Here is a 16,920-nt window from a genome sequence, read left to right as displayed (position 1 = left end):
TCTTGTTGCCGTACTATGTCATACAACCTGACCTTGCGACTTCTTTCGCCTTCTCATCATTCCTCAGGGACTTCGAAGTGCTTGATGAACTCCTCCTTGCTCGGCAGCTCCTCGAACGCCCACATGCCCACACACGAACCCGGCGGACCGCCGCTCTTCACTGCCCACTCATACTTGTCGAATCGGTCATTCTCAACCGGCTCCATTCCGTCGCCCCAGACCTCCAGCAATCCCTCATCCAAGTCGACAACGTACGCCCCCTGAATATCCAAGTGGAAATGCAAGCACTTCAAAACTGGAAACCGCGCCTTTGCCTCCGCCGCGTACTTCAGAATCCTCGCACCCGTGTAGCAGGACATCGTGGGGCACACTTGTTCCAGCGGCCTGGCGAGCGGTTCGTAGCCATCACCACCGGCAGGTGGGGTAGCGCCCTTGGAAATCTGCTCTTGGATGAACTGCATATACTTGTTCCAGTGCTCCTCATCGCGCACTCGGTAATCCTCTTCGAGAGTTTGCGACTCCGCCTTCCAGTTGTCCAGTTGCTGTTCCGACGGCTCGTAGAGAAGGCCGGCGTTGATGACAGCTTTGAGCTTGGCGATGTTGGCCGGGTCGCGGACGAAAGTAAGGACTTTGATGCCTTGGGAGGAGGGTTGGCCGTCCCATCTGTGTAGTGGTCATTAATCAAGAGTGAAGATGATGTCTTGTGTTTTCATACTGGCAGTACTGAGCTATGTGCCAATCGCCCCGATAGTAAACGAAGATTAGGCAGCGGGCACCCATATTGCCGATGGGGTTCGTCAGAGTGGACAGTTCTGCAGCTAGGATGGTAGGTTGGCGTAGACTAAGGAGCCGGTGAGGTGGGGCCGTTTGTGTTGACTTTTGTAGACCAGCCAGGCGCGCCTTCCCACACGAGCAGCTGATTCTTCGCACGCTTTGGGAACGACTGGGCATGTGACTGGTTACGCAAAAGTCGGCAGGTAGCCACTCTGTGTAAAAGGAAGCGCAAACATCCCGTTCAGATCGACACCTCCCACTGCTTGGAGCAAAACGCGCGCTTCGTTACTTGCAGTCTCACACGCGGCTGCGTAGATCTTTGACTCCAGGCTTGTCTGAAACCCCGACACATATTCGTTGTCACACGGGGAAGGTACGCACGTCGTGACTTCCCGACTCTGCGCTGGTGTCCGTCATGGTCGTAAAGAGGCCAAGAGGAAACTGTCAGGATAACTAAACAAAATATCATCAATTCATGTGCTATGTGAAACCTTCAAGGACTACCTAGTTGTAGCCGTGAAGATGTGATTCAGTGCTCTACTATCTGATCTCGAACGTGTGTCGTAGCGTGAAAGTGGACAACGTATATTTCCAACACGCATGCTGACACCTACCAACTCCGTTCTCCAAACCACCCTTTGCAAAAAATAGTTTAGCCTACAAGAACGCAAGCCTACCGGTTAATTGGTTCAGTTGTTTGATGACCGGCTCTTTTCCCCTGATCCTCGCAATATTTGACAAAATTGCTTTTCCATAACAAAGGAGTCAACAATTCCAAGTGACTCCGTACATTGCAAAGTGAGCTACGCGGTTATCCTTTTTGCCATTTACATGCATCTTGAATGCTTTGATGTGTTATATACGAGCAATGAAGTGTTATTACGCTTCCTCAGCTCACTATGTAGCTCATGATCTCTCACGATGGCGACCTCCGCTTCCTGTCACTGTGTCTCACGTCTGCATCCCTTGATCGGTCACGTCTCCGATAGTCGTCTTCCGAATCGCCACGACGTCTGCTCTTCCTCTCCCTGTCCCTCGAATAGTCGCGATGGCGGTCCCGCCTGTCTTGCCCATCGTCCCTACGTTTGCTCTTCCGCTCACCATCCTCTGAATCGTCCCGCCGCCTACTCTTGCGATCTCTGTCCTCAGATTCATCCCGCCTCCTGGACTTCCGATCCCGGTCTTCTGGATGATCACGCCGCCTGCGCTCTCTACTCCTCGACCTCTCTTCCGATGGCGAGCGGGTCCGGTGACGTCTCTTGCGATGCCTCCTCTCCTCGTCATCGTCATCCCGATCCCTGCGTGATCTGTGATGCCTGTGCTTCCTCTTCTCATCCTTCTTCTTCTTCGAACCGCCGCCATTCTTCGCCTGCCACGCCTTCACGGCCTCCTCTACCTCCACCTTTTTCTCCTTGATCAAATACGCCTTCATCGGATCATCGTCATCATGATTCCTCAACAGCTCCGCCAACTCCCTCTCCTCCTTCAACACCGGCCTCCTCTCCTCCTCGCTCTCACTCTCCGTCTCCGGCGCCTTCACCACCGCACCCGCCTCTCCCTCCCCCTCCTCCTCGCCCAACCCGTACGTATTGTCCCGCAGCTCCTCGCCCTCCTTCTTCTTGTACCGCGTGTGATCGACGCTCACCACCCGCCCCATGACCTGCGCGCCGCTCATGTTGTCCACCGCCAGGTCGCAGCTGCGCTGGTCCTCGTACTTGAGGAACGCGAAGCCCTTGCTCTTGCCCGTCTCCTTGTCGCGCACGAGGTTGACGTAGACGGGCTCGCCGTACTGCGAGAAGATCGTGACGATGTCGCCCTCGGAGACGTCGTAGGGGAGGCCGCCGATGTAGATGAATGCCTGCGCGGGTGGTTGTGTTAGCTAGCTCGAATTCGCGCTGGCTGGAGCAATTTGTGGGAGAAGAGCGAAGGTGTGAACGCACCGTGTCCCGGTAGTCGGCGTGCCACGAGGCTTCGGGGGTGATGCCCGCTTCAAGCTCGCGCTTGTTGAGCTCTTTGACTTGGCGGATCTTGTTCATGGCGGTGGTTGTGCGGGGGTGAAGTCCTCAGGTGTGATTGGTGTAGAGTAGGAAAGAAAGCTCAAGCTGGTAGCGCGAGAGCTTCAGTAGCGCCGTGGGAGCCCGCGCGGTGCGGAAGACGGGAGGAATAATGACGCGCGCTACGAAATATTGGCGACGCCGTTGCCGACGTTTACCCAACCTAGAGCTCCCCTGACTAAGCGGTCGGTGGAACCTAGGTACGCGGGACGCGCCAGAAAGCCACCCGACGGACGTTATCCAGCCACAAGCTCTAGTAGTCCGAACCACACAAAAAAGGTACGAGGTACGAGGTACGAGGGTATATCTGGTTCACTAGATCATGATGCGGCAATGGCCCAGCTCTCCAAATATAGATCTTTGCCAGGTGGAAAGCTCTATTTCCGACTAAGAGTCCCTGATAGATGGAGCTTTCGGCTCGGGCGCGCGCCATGCACGCATCCGCATGTTCCCCAACTCTGACCAACCAGCATCACCTTCCCTTTTCGGCATTTCTCGTGAAATCTCAGGCGCACCACCAGCCTCTTATCCATCCAACCCCATCATAGCCCAAGCCACTCCATCCAAACCCAAGACCACGCCCCCAGCTTGGCAATAATGCATCGGCGTCAGCTACCCTTCTCAGAAAAGCCACCACCGCCACTGCACCCTTAACCCGAATAAATTTTTTGTTCCCCTGCGAACCATACACCCTCACGTCAATCTTTTTTAGGCTTTTCCCAATCATTCTAGGCTCTTCGCCCAAAACCTCGTCAACCCAAGCCGCCGGAACCCCGCCGCGCGGTGGAACGCTTCCGCCCGCTTCTGGCCCAGCCCGGACCGTCGCGGCGAACAGCCAGCGCCGTCGTTCGCCGTCTCCGCTGAACGGAAGTGCACGACGTCCACTACGTCGTCTAGGTCGCCGTCGCTGGCGCACGGCCACGACGCGGCGAAGCGGATGGACGGGAGGATGGCCGCCGCTTCGGCCAGCAGCGCGTTCAGCAGGGCGCGGCCGACGCCGCGGCGCCGGTGCGAGGTCTGCACTCGGATGCCCTCGACGAAGACGAAGCTGTGCTCGCCGACGAGGTGGCGGTTGGAGAGGGCGGATGTGGTGGCGGCGTCGCGTTGGAGGATGTCGTCGGTGTCGGCGTCGTTGAATGGGTTTTGTGCTGGTTCGACGAGGGTTGGGAAGAGGTTGCCGGCGCTGTGGGGCGGGTTTGTTAGCCGGCTTGCGGGTGCTTGAGAGGCGGGAAGGGAGACTTGCTCGTCGTAGATGCACTGAAGGAATGTTCGGGTCTGGAAACCGGCGTTCTGGGAGGAGATGCTGAAACAGTTGTTCAAGGCGTGCTCACGGTTGAAGATTTGGCCGATGCAGCTGCCGATTTGGTTTGATTCGATGATGTCGTTCTCTGCAGAGGGTGAGATGAACCTATATGATGGGTGAGTATAGATGGCTTCACATGAAGGATATGGCATCAAGTGAGAAGGTTAAATTGACGTCGCTGTCAGTGAGCCGCGAAAGCAGTTAGTCTCCTTACTGTTCGTGTGCATAGGCCTCAAGTCTCGGATAAGGTCCGCCGCAGTAGACCTCGTAGACTTCGAGAGCGAGTCTTTGCTCTGCATGGGTCAATAGCTGGTTGATTTTGCCGCCGTTAGCCTGGTCAAGTATTCGCATTCCTAGGAGCGTCCGGTTCTGCTTCACTTCAGAGACGGAGTTCCAGATATCGGATTGTTGGGCCCAAGGTGGCCTTGGAGCCATGATGCCGTTGTCAAGTAAGGTGATGCAAGTGTGGTTGTTGCAGCAAGTGTCTAGATTTCTGAGCTAAGTGGACCTGACGGGGTGAGGTTGTTGTGTCCGTCCTGAGTGAGTGATCAAGATGAAGCATTTGCAATCACTGCTTTACGGTGCAGGATTAGGTGTATGAGGCGTGCTTCGGAATTTGATGGCAATCGGGGACTACTCAATACTGATTTCTTTAGAGGTTGAAGTCGGTCTTCCTTGAGGATCAGTCCTGTGGAGAATGCTCCACCTCCACAGTCTGTGCGCTTTGAGCTTGGCACCAAACGCATGCCTCTCTTCCACTCTGCCCAGCGCGTTATGTAAACACCGCCATAGGCCTTAGTCTTTCTTGGTAGCGGAACGATGGATTGGGGACCTCGGGAAATGCACGAAATCCACCAAACTTCACGATGGTGTCGGAAATGCCAATCCGTCGCGTCAGCGGTGACGAATCATATTCTTGAAAAAGGCCGAAGGTGACAGAATGTCAGACCCACAATTGACACACCAGGAACTCAAGAGCGCCGCCAACATTGCGGGGAAGGATCTTATTGCGGAGAGGATTGCGGAGAAGCTGAGGTCCCTGAGCCCGTCAACCCGGAAACGATTCGTGGAAAGAGGTTTTCGTTATGTTATAGCTACTGCCCTGGCCCGCGCCAACGTCACCGGAATCGTCAGGGTCAGCCAGCAACGGGGTTGGCTCGGCCCTTCCTGATATCGAGCATGGCAGCCAAGAAGAAACAAGTCAGTGATCAGTGAGCGAAGATATGAGTAACTTTTCGTGGTGAGAGCGGCAGGCCTGAGCGGAACGAAAAAAAAAAAAAAAAAAAAGGTGCCGAGAGCACGGCGCAGGATGACGGCGGGGAAGCTGAGCTTCTAGAAGCAGCAAGCCGAGCGGACAGATGGCGCAGGCCAAGAACGGCCTCGGCCGGTCGCGTGAAGCGTCGCGCAGCTCGCATCTCTGGAGTACTGTGTACCCCAGGCGCGACTCAGCGGCACAGGGAAATGCCGAGCCTGGTCCGTGAGCTGGTAACAAAATGCAATTACGGCACGATAGCAGCGCCGGAGTCGAGATAGAAAGAGTTTTCATCGGGAGGCTGCCGCAAAGAAGAAACGGCCAGGAATGCCGCGCGGCGCGGCGCCGGCTAGGACCGGCTGTCGGGCGTTGCAGCGGCCTCTGTCGCGCGAGCCAAATCAGCGCGTGGGCGCCACAACCTACTGCTGCTGGCATAGCTCGCTTTCCGGTGTGCAACGCTGACGGCTGAGGCTGATCGCGAGGCAGCCAGCAGCCTCGGTGCGCCCGGTGCGCCCTGTTGCCTCGAGCAGGGCAGAGTCGCGATGCGGAGGGCAAACCACCGCGCTGGCGGCGTATCTGCGAGCGTCGCTATCATGACAAGAGCGCAACCGCTAAGAGAATCCGCCCTTATCAACGCCCGACTCCGCAAATCACGGCAAATGGAGTCGCACCCATGAGTCCGCGGCCTTGGTGCAGCGACTTGGCAGCCTTGGCCCTCCACAAGGATCGCGGGCGGGCATGTCAAGGCTGATGTCTGCGTGCGGCGAACGCTGATTCCGCCCTCGCAGCCAATGCCACCGTCGCACAGCGGCTTCTTACCCTTGTCCAAACCGGCGAGCCCGTACAGCGCGAGAAATGTCTCGGCGGAGGACGCCTTCGCCCGCTATGTATAAGGCCTTGCCCGTGGCATGTCGCCTGAGCCTGACCATCTCTCCGTCGCTCCAAATCGAGAGTATCGTCCGTTGCCGCTCCACTGCGAGCTAAGGTTGCTGCACTGCTCACGACATCGGCCTAGGTCTTGTCATCACAGGGCGCGACCTTCCTGCATCTCCTCACGTGGGTCCACTCTTATTTGCCGCCGGCTGCCCTTATAATCCCCAGCCTTTTCCTGACTCTGGACATCCTCAGGCTTCTGGTGGGCGCGAGAAAGTATATCGGCTTCGCTCGTGGCAAAGTGTCCTCCGCTCCAGGCTAGCCCAATTGCCTGCATCCCGCATCGAGCACATACGACCAATCCCGGAGCCGTCACGAGAACATCGCTTTCTTGGCTGTGAGATAAGCTGGGGACATAAAGGATCCCTCCGACTTCAAGGAGTTATTCCACGTCTTCCAACATGGCCATCTGGAACCGTAGCAGCACCTCGTCGTCCGACGAGCCCAAGGTTGCTCGCGATGCCGAGTTCGGCAAGACCGATTATGAGGCTCACGCCTCCTACGACCCCGCCGAGGGCGAGGTGCACCAGACCGGCGAGAAGCAGAACCTGCACCGCGGTCTGGAGGCCAGGCACATCACTATGATTGCCATCGGTGGTGCAATTGGTATGTGGCCCCCCCATTGTGAAATAAACCAAAACTGACAATTGGCCAGGTACGGGTTTGATCATCGGCACTGGCAAGGCTTTGGCGCAATCCGGCCCCGCCTCCATCCTGATCTCGTACTCTTTCGTTGGTCTTCTCGTGTTTGCTGTCATGGCTGGTCTCGGTGAAATGGCTGCATGGCTTCCTCTCGGATCTGGCTTCTCTGGCTACGCCAACCGCTTCGTCGACCCCTCCCTTGGTTTCGCCCTTGGCTACGTAAGTCTGAGGACAAAGCTGGAACAAACATTCCGCGAACTGGAAGCTAACGAAGGTGTAGACCTACTGGTTCAAATACATCATTGTCACCCCTAACCAGCTCACGGCTGCTGCGTTGGTCATCCAGTATTGGGTGGCACCGGAAAAGGTGAATCCAGGTGTATTTATCACTGTCTTCTTCATCGCGATCGTCTCCATCAATTATTTTGGTGTCAAGTTCTTCGGCGAATTCGAGTTCTGGCTCAGTAGCTTGAAGGTCGTCATCATTATCGCTTTGATCCTTCTCTCTCTTATCCTGGCACTCGGCGGCGGCCCTACCCATGACAGAACGGGCTTCAGATACTGGAAGAACCCTGGCGCGTTCAAGGAGTATATTGACAGTAAGTGAAGCCCACTGTTGAGTTCTTGACCATCAACTGACTGGGTACAAAGCCGGTTCCACCGGCAAGTTTCTTGGCTTCTGGAGCTCCATGATCAATGCCGTCTTTGCCTACCTTGGCACTGAGCTCGTCGGTGTCACTGTTGGCGAAGCCCAGAATCCCAGGCGCACCATTCCCAAGGCCATCAAGTTGACCTTCTTCCGTATCCTTTTCTTCTACTGCTTGTCGGTTCTGCTTTTGGGAATGATCGTTCCCTCCGACTCGCCCGATCTTGCTTTCGCCAACAAGAAGTCCAACAGCGCTGCTGCTTCTCCCTTCGTCGTCGCCATTAAGATTGCCCAGATCGATGCTCTCCCGGGTATCCTGAACGGCTGTATCTTGCTCTTCGTCTTCTCGGCCGCCAACTCGGATCTGTACATTGCTTCGCGTACCATCTACGGACTCGCCAGCACCGGCAAGGCCCCGAAGATCCTGGCACGTACCGACAAGCGCGGCGTTCCGGTTTACGCCCTCGGGCTCTCCTCGCTCTTCTGCCTGCTGGCGTACATGAACGTGTCGGACGACTCGAAGAAGGTGTTCGGCTACTTTGTCAACCTGGTGACGATCTTCGGCCTGCTGACGTGGATCTCGATCCTGGTGACGCACATCTACTTCGTCAGGGCGCGCGAGGCGCAGAACGTGCCGAAGGAGACGCTGGCGTACGTATCGCCGTTCGGCATCTGGGGTAGCTATGTCGCGCTCGGCTTCTGCATCCTGATCGCCTTCACCAAGAACTTCAACGTCTTCACCCATGACGAGGACTATGGCGACTTCGACTACAAGAACTTCATCACTGGATACCTCGGCATCCCGCTCTATATCATCATGATTTTCGGGTGGAAGTGGTGGCACAAGACGGAGGGCATCAAGCCTACCGAGGCCGACCTCTGGACTGGCAAGGACGTCATCGACCGCGAAGAACAGGAATTCCTGGCTCAGCAGGCGGCGAACAACAAGGGAGAGCGGAGCTTCTACTCGAAATTCGTTTCCTGGCTGTTCTAAGGGTCGGTATTGGAGTGTAGACGTCTTTGCAGGTGAGGTAGAGGAGGATATACCAATCGTGGTCGCGCGTGCGTGGCCGCCCGGTCTTGTGTTGTTTGGCTAGATTTCCAGTGCCGTGCCTTCCTAAAATACGAATTATGATCGACGAACTGGGCTTAGCGTCGTGGGTGACCTTCTTAAGCAACTGATGGAGTGCCTCCCGGCATTCGCCCACCAGCACCTTGATTCTTCGTTGACTGCTCTTTGCCTTTTCGATTAAATCAAGAAACAACCAACTCACCAACATGCAGACCACCGGTCCCGCCCCCGCCAACGTCGGCTTGCCCGACAACCGCATCTGGGGCACCCAGCGCGCCCGTTCCCTCAACCTGCTCGTCCACGCCGACCGCTTGCCGGATGGCAGGCTGGACCACGACGCGTCCGTCGCTTTCGCCCGCCGGGCTGCCAATCACGTGTCCACGCTTGTCATGTACGGCGACGGTTCTGGCAATTACCAGAACCAATACGAGCCGAAGTGGACTGGCGTCGCCGCCGCCTGGAAGCGCAGGGACGAGGAGCTGTACCATGTTGTCGGCCGCAGAATCAAGCGGAAGATGTTTCCGGACGAGATGGAGACCCATGCTGTCAACGAGTGCATGAGCACTGCACTCGTGGAGAGGTGGAGAGTGGAGGAGCAGGTCATTGTCCTGACGGACAACATCATTGCGCTGCAGGAGATCAGAGATTAGTGAGTTCCAAGCATTTGTTGGCCTGCCGACGTCGAGATATTTTCAGATAACTGCTCTTTACAGGGTGCCTGGCCAAGGTGGCGCCAATGAGGCGGCTCTGCAGCGCCTCAAGAGACTTGACGACCTCTTCGCGGCGCAGGGTGTTCCTGTCGTCGTCCGGTTTCTGAAGGGCCGGCGCTTCGTTGAGGGTCACGACGTCGCCGATGTCATGGCTCGACAGCTGTCGTGCCAGAGAAAAAAACCCAAGTGGTCGGGCGACCAATGGTACCTTGAGAGGGAGGAGTATATCTTCTGGAAGATCAAGTATTGGTTCTGGACGATGGACAACAGCGCGGAGCTGAACGGTACGTTTCTCGTGCTGGCTATTTACATGGAACATGGATAACTGCACTTACAGAAGAATGGGAGAGGTTTACGAGGCGAGTTGTCCGGCAGTCTTGAAACGTCTTTGTCTTTGGCACAGGTAAGACCGTTCGACGTCTAGCGATCCGCAAAAGCTAATCAGAAACGACCAAGACGGCTTCGGCATGTGAGTCAGCAGCACAATGGCACTTTATTCACGATCCTCAACGCCAGCTATGACGGTCGTTATGGCGACAGTTGCTTCTAATCCACGGCGACATTGACCTCAAGACAACACTGGCACGGATTCAGCCATCACGGCGAGACCACGACGACACAGATGCAGACAGCGGGGCACCAAAAATCGTACGAGGAGGAACATGGGTGCGGGCTCGAGCTGTGTGACGATGACAAAGCGTGCGCGACAGTGGCTACGGCCAGCGGTGAAGGAGCTGACACCCTCCGCTCCGGTCCAGAAAGGACCGAGTGTCACCAGGCGCGGAAGGAGAGGGAGCAGGTGTCGGTCGGGTGACAGAGTGCATTCCATGTGCAGGCGGGGTCGAACGAACACGAGCTGCGCGTGATGAAGAAGGGACTCCCGTCCAGGCAGAAGCGACAAGCTTTCGGGTAGGGAGGCCAAGGCGAGGGAGCGTTATGCGAGGGCCTGGCCCGGGCGCTGGGAAAAATAGCTGGAGATCTGCCGCGCGCGAATCAGCCCCGCGACACTGCCACTGCCACTGCCCATGCCAACACCCTCTTTCTGTTGCGATGGAGCCCACGGGCCCCAGCCCCGGCGCCGCCCCGGCCTAGCGGTTCCCTCCGCCGTCCGTACCTGGCGCGAGCACGACCCGCAACCGACCGGCCATGTGTGCTGACTGCCCAGACACGGCCATTCGCGCGCCCCGTCGAGCACATGCGCCGCGAGCTAGCGCGCTTCCGGTCCCTGGATTTGCTGCGTCGATTGTGCCCGCCAGCCTGGCGAACACACGATACGATGGCTCGGACGCCGTTGCACTCGACTCGTGCGGTGCCAGACGAACCGCCTACTAGCAGGGTTCGTTGTTTGACCAGTTCCTCTTCAGCCGCAGCCCACCGGGGTTGCCATCTATGACGCAGAAACCGTCTGCCTCTGCCGCGTGGATCTGCGATGACGGACGCGTCTGGATGATAACATCCCCGGCGCACCCTCGACTGTCTCCTTGCCGTCGCGCGCGCACCTCCTATTGCCGCAGTTTCGGCCGCGGACTTGCATTCTTCGGCCTCTGGCTCGTGTCGTATTGCTCTGGACTCAGCACGGGCCTTGCTTCAAGCCACCGGGGCTGCCGCATCGTGCTTTCCAAATTTGGCCTCTTGTTGTTCCCACGCAGCTTCGTTAGGGCTCCGTCTACCGGGCCTAGCTTACCGCAGGAGCGTCTGATGATTTTGGCCGCGTCCCTAAAAAAGACCAACCCTGGGAATCCCTATAACATCGCACTCCGCCTTCCACCTCACAGCCCGTCGATCTGCAACTCTTTCGTACATGGCTTGACTCGCTCTGCCGTTTCAACCAACACCATCCAGCAGAGGCTGTGCTGCGCAGACACTTAAATTTCTTTCGTCGCCCGACCCCAGCACACGCTCTATCTGCAAGCAACAATGCGTGCCGTTTTCACTTTGTTCGCTCTCCTGGCCGTCGAGGTCGCCGCTGTTGACCCCTTGGTCAAGCTCTCCTACGCTTCATATCGCGGCACGCCATTGGGCTGTGGCGTCACGCAATGGATGGGCCTCCCTTACGCAGCGCCGCCCGTGGGTGACTTGCGTTTCGCCGCTCCCAGGGATCTGGATATCGAAGACAAGGAGTATTGTGCAGATTCAGTAAGTTTCCCTCCAAGCTCGTATTCTTTTCTATCCCGTACACCTAGCGCGCTTTGGATGCTCGTTGCTAATGCATTTCACAGCACGGACCAACCTGTATAGGTGTTGACTCCCGGCCAGGCGACTCCAGTGTGTCCGAAGATTGCTTGAAGCTCGACATCTTTGCCCCATCTGCGGCGTCCGCGGGCGCTAAGCTGCCTGTTTTCTTTTACGTGCAAGGGGGCGGTTTCAGCGGATCAGCCAAGTCACCCAACGGCACATCGCTTGTGGAAACCAGTGGAGGCAACATGATCGTCGTCACCTTCACTTACCGAGTTGGCCCCTACGGCTTCCTGGGTGGCGTGGTGCCGAAGCCAAACATGTCGCGAAAGTCGGCTCCTGATTTCAGTTCCAACAACGGCCTGAAAGACCAACTCAAAGCGTTGCGATGGGTGAAGGATAACATCGCGTCATTTGGTGGCGATCCAGCACACATTGTCCTTGGTGGCGCCAGCGCAGGCGGCGGATCAGTCGTTATCCACATGGCCAATCCCACGAACAATGCATCCTTCGTCGGAGCAGCACTGGAGTCTGCCTCGTGGCCTGCCATGCAGACAGCCGAGCAAGCTCAGTGGCAGTACGACAGCATCCTCAACGATACGGGATGCGCTGGCGAGTGGGACTCGCTCGCATGCCTGCGGAAACTCAATACCTCGGCGTTTCAGACCAATACCCGTAGCAAGACCCACGCACTGCCTGGCGGCAAGGCTACTCCGGTGTACATGTATGCACCGGTCATGGACGGCGACATCGTGCGCGAATACAGGTACAACAGCTTCGACGCTAATCACGAGCACAAAGTCCCCATTCTCGTGGGCGATACGACCAACGAAGGCATTGTGTTCACACCTTCTAGCGCTGGCAAATCGCTGCAGGCCGCCGACGCCTTCGTCACCAGCCAGTTTCCGGACTTGACACCACAGAACCTTACTTTCTTCCACTCGCACCCGCAGTACAAGCCTCTTATCGACAGTGAGAACTTCCGCAGCTACGCAGCTCAACTTTACGGCGATATCCGCTACGTATGCCCCAACCTGTTTCTGTCCTGGGCCCTACCATCGCGCGGCCAGAACAACAACGTCTGGACCTATCAGTGGAGTGTCGGCTCAGCGACCCACACAGCGGAGAGCTGGAGCGTCTGGAACGGCTTCACCGGAAAAAACGCGACTCTGGAGCCCCTCCAATCAGCAATCCATGCCTACTGGATCTCTTTCGTTACTCACCTCGACCCCACCGCCGCAGCAGCGAAGTACGCTGCCGCGAGGAACAAGGACCTTGCCGCTCCTACTACCTGGGATCGCAGCGCAAACACTGAGCGGAAATGGGCTGCGAAACGCATGCAGTTTTCGGACAAGGCACCGAAGCCATTGGCGCCGAAGATGGAGTCCGTGGACCAGCATCAATGGGACGCGTGTGCACACCTGATGGACATGGGAGTCCAACTGCGGCAGTGATGCAGTGAGACAGTGAGACTAAGGGCGGAAAAAAGTTTATTGCATAGCATATGGAGCATTGAATCATTGGGTTATTGGCGGCGTTTACGATTTTGCATAAGACGGAGCATAGAGATTTTTTTTTTTTTTAGCTATAGACTAGCGACGAAGAAATAAGAGACAGGACCAATTGAGACGCTTGCAAAGATTTATCCGTAAGGCGCAGTAACAGGGAACGACGCGCAGAAAGCCGGGATCAGGGGGCTCGAGCATGTGGAATGATACGGGACAGCGCAAACGGACGGAGAACACCAACGGCGATCAAGGCTAACCGTGTTTCGTCGCGCTGGTTTTGGGATATGCCTCGGGCTCCTTTCAAGTCTGCCTCGCAGTCCGCCTCGCAGACCGTCTCATTGGGCCAATCCCCATGACTTTTCTGGCTCACTGCGCCTTCTCTTCCCCGCCTCCCGTCAATCTGACCGGCTACCTTATCGGCGCACCCCGTGGCACGAGTTACTAGCCCTGCATCGCAGGATTGATATTACCACCCTTGTCATTACTAGCGTCTGCAGGCGTGTAAGCTTTCAGATGCTTGACTACTGCATGAATCCTCCGGCCCCGCTGCCTTGCCGTGCGGGGAGGAGGTACAAATTTCTCCTCGCCCTTTGTTTTCTTTTTTCTCCGCAAGTAACCAAGGGTTGACTCGATGCGCTTCGGTTGCATTTGTGCTACTCTTCTTGGTTCGTGCTATCATTGGCCGATATTGCTCCATGGGCTAGCTCTTTGTTTTGGGTTGGTGGTGTGGACAACGAAGTTGTTCTCACTACTGCTTATACTTTTTTTTGGTTCCTCATATGGAGGCAGTGCTATTAGCGCCGTAGAAAAGCCTCGCAACAATCGACACGATGGAACGAAGTTCAGCAGACTACTGTCGTACCCGTCCGCCCTGTATAACGCCCGACTCTGGTGATGCCCGCCCGTCCGCGCATTCGTGGCTGGAACGCATGTGATGCTGATCCAAACTTGTTCTCATCTTTTCTTTCCCACGGCTCTGCTCTGTCCTTTCAGAATGAGCGTGCGGTAAAGCAATCAGACGGGACCACGACGACGTTTATCTCCGAAAACCCGGATGATCAAACAGACAAGACCAAGGAGTTAGAGAGAGAGAGGCTACCAACAAACCTTTATCCTCCCCCCTTTATCCTTACCATATCCAGACTAGCATATTGCTACTACCATAAACCTAACACCACACCTGTGCTCCCCCAAACAGTTTCCGTCCGAGAATGCCATTTGGAAACCAAGCGGTCAAACAAAGGGGAAAACAAAGCTTGACTCCCACACAGGATGTGCGTCACGCATGGCAGAGTCGGCCTCGCGCATTCAGCCTGACACCAACAATTCAGCCTCGCGTTTGCCCGGAGGCCGTCATCAGCCACCAAAAGAAAGTTGTGAAACGAATTCCGCCTCGTCCGCCTCAGGAAGAAAGCAGGTAGCGATCGCAGCTGCAACGCGTTTCAAGTGAACCTGCGCCGCCTAAGACGTTGTACTATCCCACGTATGAAAAGAAGTCCTGAGAGAAAAAAGCGCCGGGCCGAGTGGTCCCTGAAAGACGGCACGACGGGACGGACAGCGCAGGCGGGCCAAAGCGGCCGTCAAAACCGGGCCGAGTAGTGAGAGCAACAACAAGCTTCTTACCGAGCCTCGAGTGCTGACACATATGCACGTTATCGCTTGCGAAAGGCTTGACGAGACAGATTGCTTCGATATGTCACGCCAGTATCAAGAGAACATGAGGGAAAAGCGAAGAAAAGTCGAACCACCCGAAAGCGCAGGGGTCCCCTCACGCGCTCGCATATTTCCACCAGTACGCAGACACCACGTATTTCAGCGTCAACTCAAGACTCATTCGCTACTTCAACCGATTACTAAAAAGCTAGCTACATATCAGAACTTAAGAAACTTGGGGAATAAGTCAAGAAGAGGGTACTAAGGTTGAGAGAAAAGCCAAGAGCCGGAGAGAGAGGAAGGGGTTGCGGGTTGGTGTCCCAACGATGGCCAGGTGACATAAGAAAACAGGCGGAAAACGAAGGTAGCCAGCGTCTGCGTTGATCGGCAGACGGTTGTCGTTTGGCAAGCAGAGTCTCCCCGTCTTCACCGTTTTCGTGCGAGAAACAAGAAACCCTGATCTTCTTAAAGCTGCTCCCTGCACCTGCTGCGTTAGAAGTTTTGTCGGATTCGCAATTATTGGGGGAATCCGCGCTGCAAAAAGAGAAAAAAGCCAGTACTGGTACACCCCCGTAGCCATTAGCCCCCAGACGTCATTGCATGCACTTAAGCCGCCTCCTCGGGGATCTCGGGTGTCTCCGAGCCGAGCGCCTGGCTTTGTTCCCTGTGCATCCGTGCCTCGATCTCCTTGAGCTGGCTTTCGCGTGCCAACAGTTCTTGCCTCTTCTCCTGGATCTCGCGCTGGACCTTGAGCTCGATCTCGCGGAGCTTCTCCTCCTCGCGGCGGAGCTGCTCCTCCTTTAGGCGCACCGACTGAGATGCCAGATCCTCGGGATTCATCGACGAATCGCTATGGCTTGTTAGTGATTGTTCTTTGCATGTCTTTCGAACAGGAAAACTTACGCAGCAGCACCGCCCTCGACGCTCTTGGAGAGCTTCTCGGTACGGTAGTTCTCGTACAGGAAGTCATGGGTGATTTCCTTGAGATCCGCCAAGTGGCTGTGGAGAAGAGCGCTCCTCACAGCCAAGAAATCGGAGTGTCTCGGGTTCTCGACCTCGACAACACCCCAAGGGTACTGCCGCGCGCGAACCTTCTTGCCACCGACATCGACGAAATCCTCCGCACCAACAATGGCGAAGGGCATGAGACCCCTCAGCTCGGCGTTCTCCTCGACGGTGTCCTCGTCGTCCTCCTCGATGTCGTAGGGGAAGTTGTACACTGGGATGCGGTAATGCTCAATGTCCTCCATGACGAGCTTCTTGAACTCGGCGAGCTCGGCGGGGGTAAGAGAGTCGGCCTTTCCAATGACGGGGATGACGTTGACGCGGGGCGAAAGGCGCTTCATCAGCTCAATGTCCAGCTCACGGAGACTGCAGATTCCACGTCAGCAATGACCTTCATAGCCGGGACAGCGAGGATATTACCCATGGCCGGTCGGGGTGATGAAGTAGAGAAGGACGTGGACACGGTTGTCACGGAAACGAGGGTTACGCTTGATACGCGACTCCTCGGCCAGAATGTCATCGTACTGGCGCTCGAGGTAGCCAACGATTTCGCCGAAGCTGCGGGACCGTTAACAAAAAATGGAAGCACCTTGGCTTGATGCAGTCGCGTCCGTACCTGGCCTCGTTGTCGATCTGGTCACCGAAACCGGGGGTGTCGACAATGGTGAGCGAGATGCGGGTTCCTTCCTCATCAAGCTCTAATTCTGGTGAACAATGCTTAGTGAAATTCCTCGATGGGCGGACTGGCCGCGGATACTGGGTCTAGGATCGTACCGACGGTGACGGGCTTTATCCGCACACCCTCCTCCACGTGGGCGTTGGCCGGGTCGTCCGAGTCCTTGTGGTTCAGGACGTCCTGGCCGCAGAGGGTGTTGACGAAAGTCGTGCGACCTGGGTTGGGCGGCAAGGTCAGCGCAGTGCGGGCAATGTACACGTGTGGAGCGACATACCAGTGCCTGATGCGCCACAGACCATCAGACAGAACTGGATACCCTTCTTGACATTCTTCTTCCTGCGGATCTTGATCTGTCGAAGCACCGGTCAGCGGGAATCTGGGAGTAGGGTCGCGCGCAGGATGCGGCGCACGATGGCGCGGGTCGAGACAGGGCAGGGATGGTCATACGGCGTTCATGTTGGGCGGAGACAGGCGAAGCCCGGAGGATTTAGAAGGGGGTGAATGTCAATGAGCCGAG

General features: G+C 56.5%; 5 protein-coding genes across 5 annotated transcripts; 3 read left to right on the top strand and 2 right to left on the bottom strand.

The window, feature by feature from the left end:
* Positions 1 to 56: 56 nt before the first annotated feature.
* On the bottom strand, positions 57 to 2,810 carry cwf29 (RNA-binding protein Cwf29; the record flags this gene model as incomplete). The annotated part of the gene is made up of 3 exons (XM_066778822.1): positions 57 to 663; positions 1,695 to 2,632; positions 2,715 to 2,810. 3 exons carry the CDS (start codon positions 2,808 to 2,810, stop codon positions 57 to 59), a joined length of 1,641 nt encoding a protein of 546 aa, XP_066631259.1.
* A 3,907-nt stretch (positions 2,811 to 6,717) lies between these two features.
* DIP5 (amino acid transporter) lies at positions 6,718 to 8,598 on the top strand (the record flags this gene model as incomplete). The annotated part of the gene is made up of 4 exons (XM_066778821.1): positions 6,718 to 6,922; positions 6,972 to 7,177; positions 7,239 to 7,557; positions 7,610 to 8,598. 4 exons carry the CDS (start codon positions 6,718 to 6,720, stop codon positions 8,596 to 8,598), a joined length of 1,719 nt encoding a protein of 572 aa, XP_066631258.1.
* A 284-nt stretch (positions 8,599 to 8,882) lies between these two features.
* Positions 8,883 to 9,711, top strand: SLS55_007401 (uncharacterized protein; the record flags this gene model as incomplete). The annotated part of the gene is made up of 2 exons (XM_066778820.1): positions 8,883 to 9,256; positions 9,390 to 9,711. 2 exons carry the CDS (start codon positions 8,883 to 8,885, stop codon positions 9,709 to 9,711), a joined length of 696 nt encoding a protein of 231 aa, XP_066631257.1.
* A 1,592-nt stretch (positions 9,712 to 11,303) lies between these two features.
* SLS55_007400 (uncharacterized protein) lies at positions 11,304 to 13,015 on the top strand (the record flags this gene model as incomplete). The annotated part of the gene is made up of 2 exons (XM_066778819.1): positions 11,304 to 11,522; positions 11,606 to 13,015. 2 exons carry the CDS (start codon positions 11,304 to 11,306, stop codon positions 13,013 to 13,015), a joined length of 1,629 nt encoding a protein of 542 aa, XP_066631256.1.
* A 2,313-nt stretch (positions 13,016 to 15,328) lies between these two features.
* On the bottom strand, positions 15,329 to 16,859 carry CDC11 (Cell division control protein 11; the record flags this gene model as incomplete). The annotated part of the gene is made up of 7 exons (XM_066778818.1): positions 15,329 to 15,572; positions 15,626 to 16,093; positions 16,148 to 16,285; positions 16,344 to 16,431; positions 16,502 to 16,618; positions 16,678 to 16,753; positions 16,851 to 16,859. 7 exons carry the CDS (start codon positions 16,857 to 16,859, stop codon positions 15,329 to 15,331), a joined length of 1,140 nt encoding a protein of 379 aa, XP_066631255.1.
* Positions 16,860 to 16,920: the final 61 nt, after the last annotated feature.

The sequence above is a fragment of the Diplodia seriata genome (genome assembly GCF_021436955.1).
Source record: "Diplodia seriata strain FDS-637 chromosome Unknown scaffold_7, whole genome shotgun sequence".
Classification (NCBI taxonomy): domain Eukaryota; kingdom Fungi; phylum Ascomycota; class Dothideomycetes; order Botryosphaeriales; family Botryosphaeriaceae; genus Diplodia; species Diplodia seriata.
Note: the sequence above shows the minus strand (reverse complement) of the source record. Positions and strands in the feature narration are given on the sequence as shown.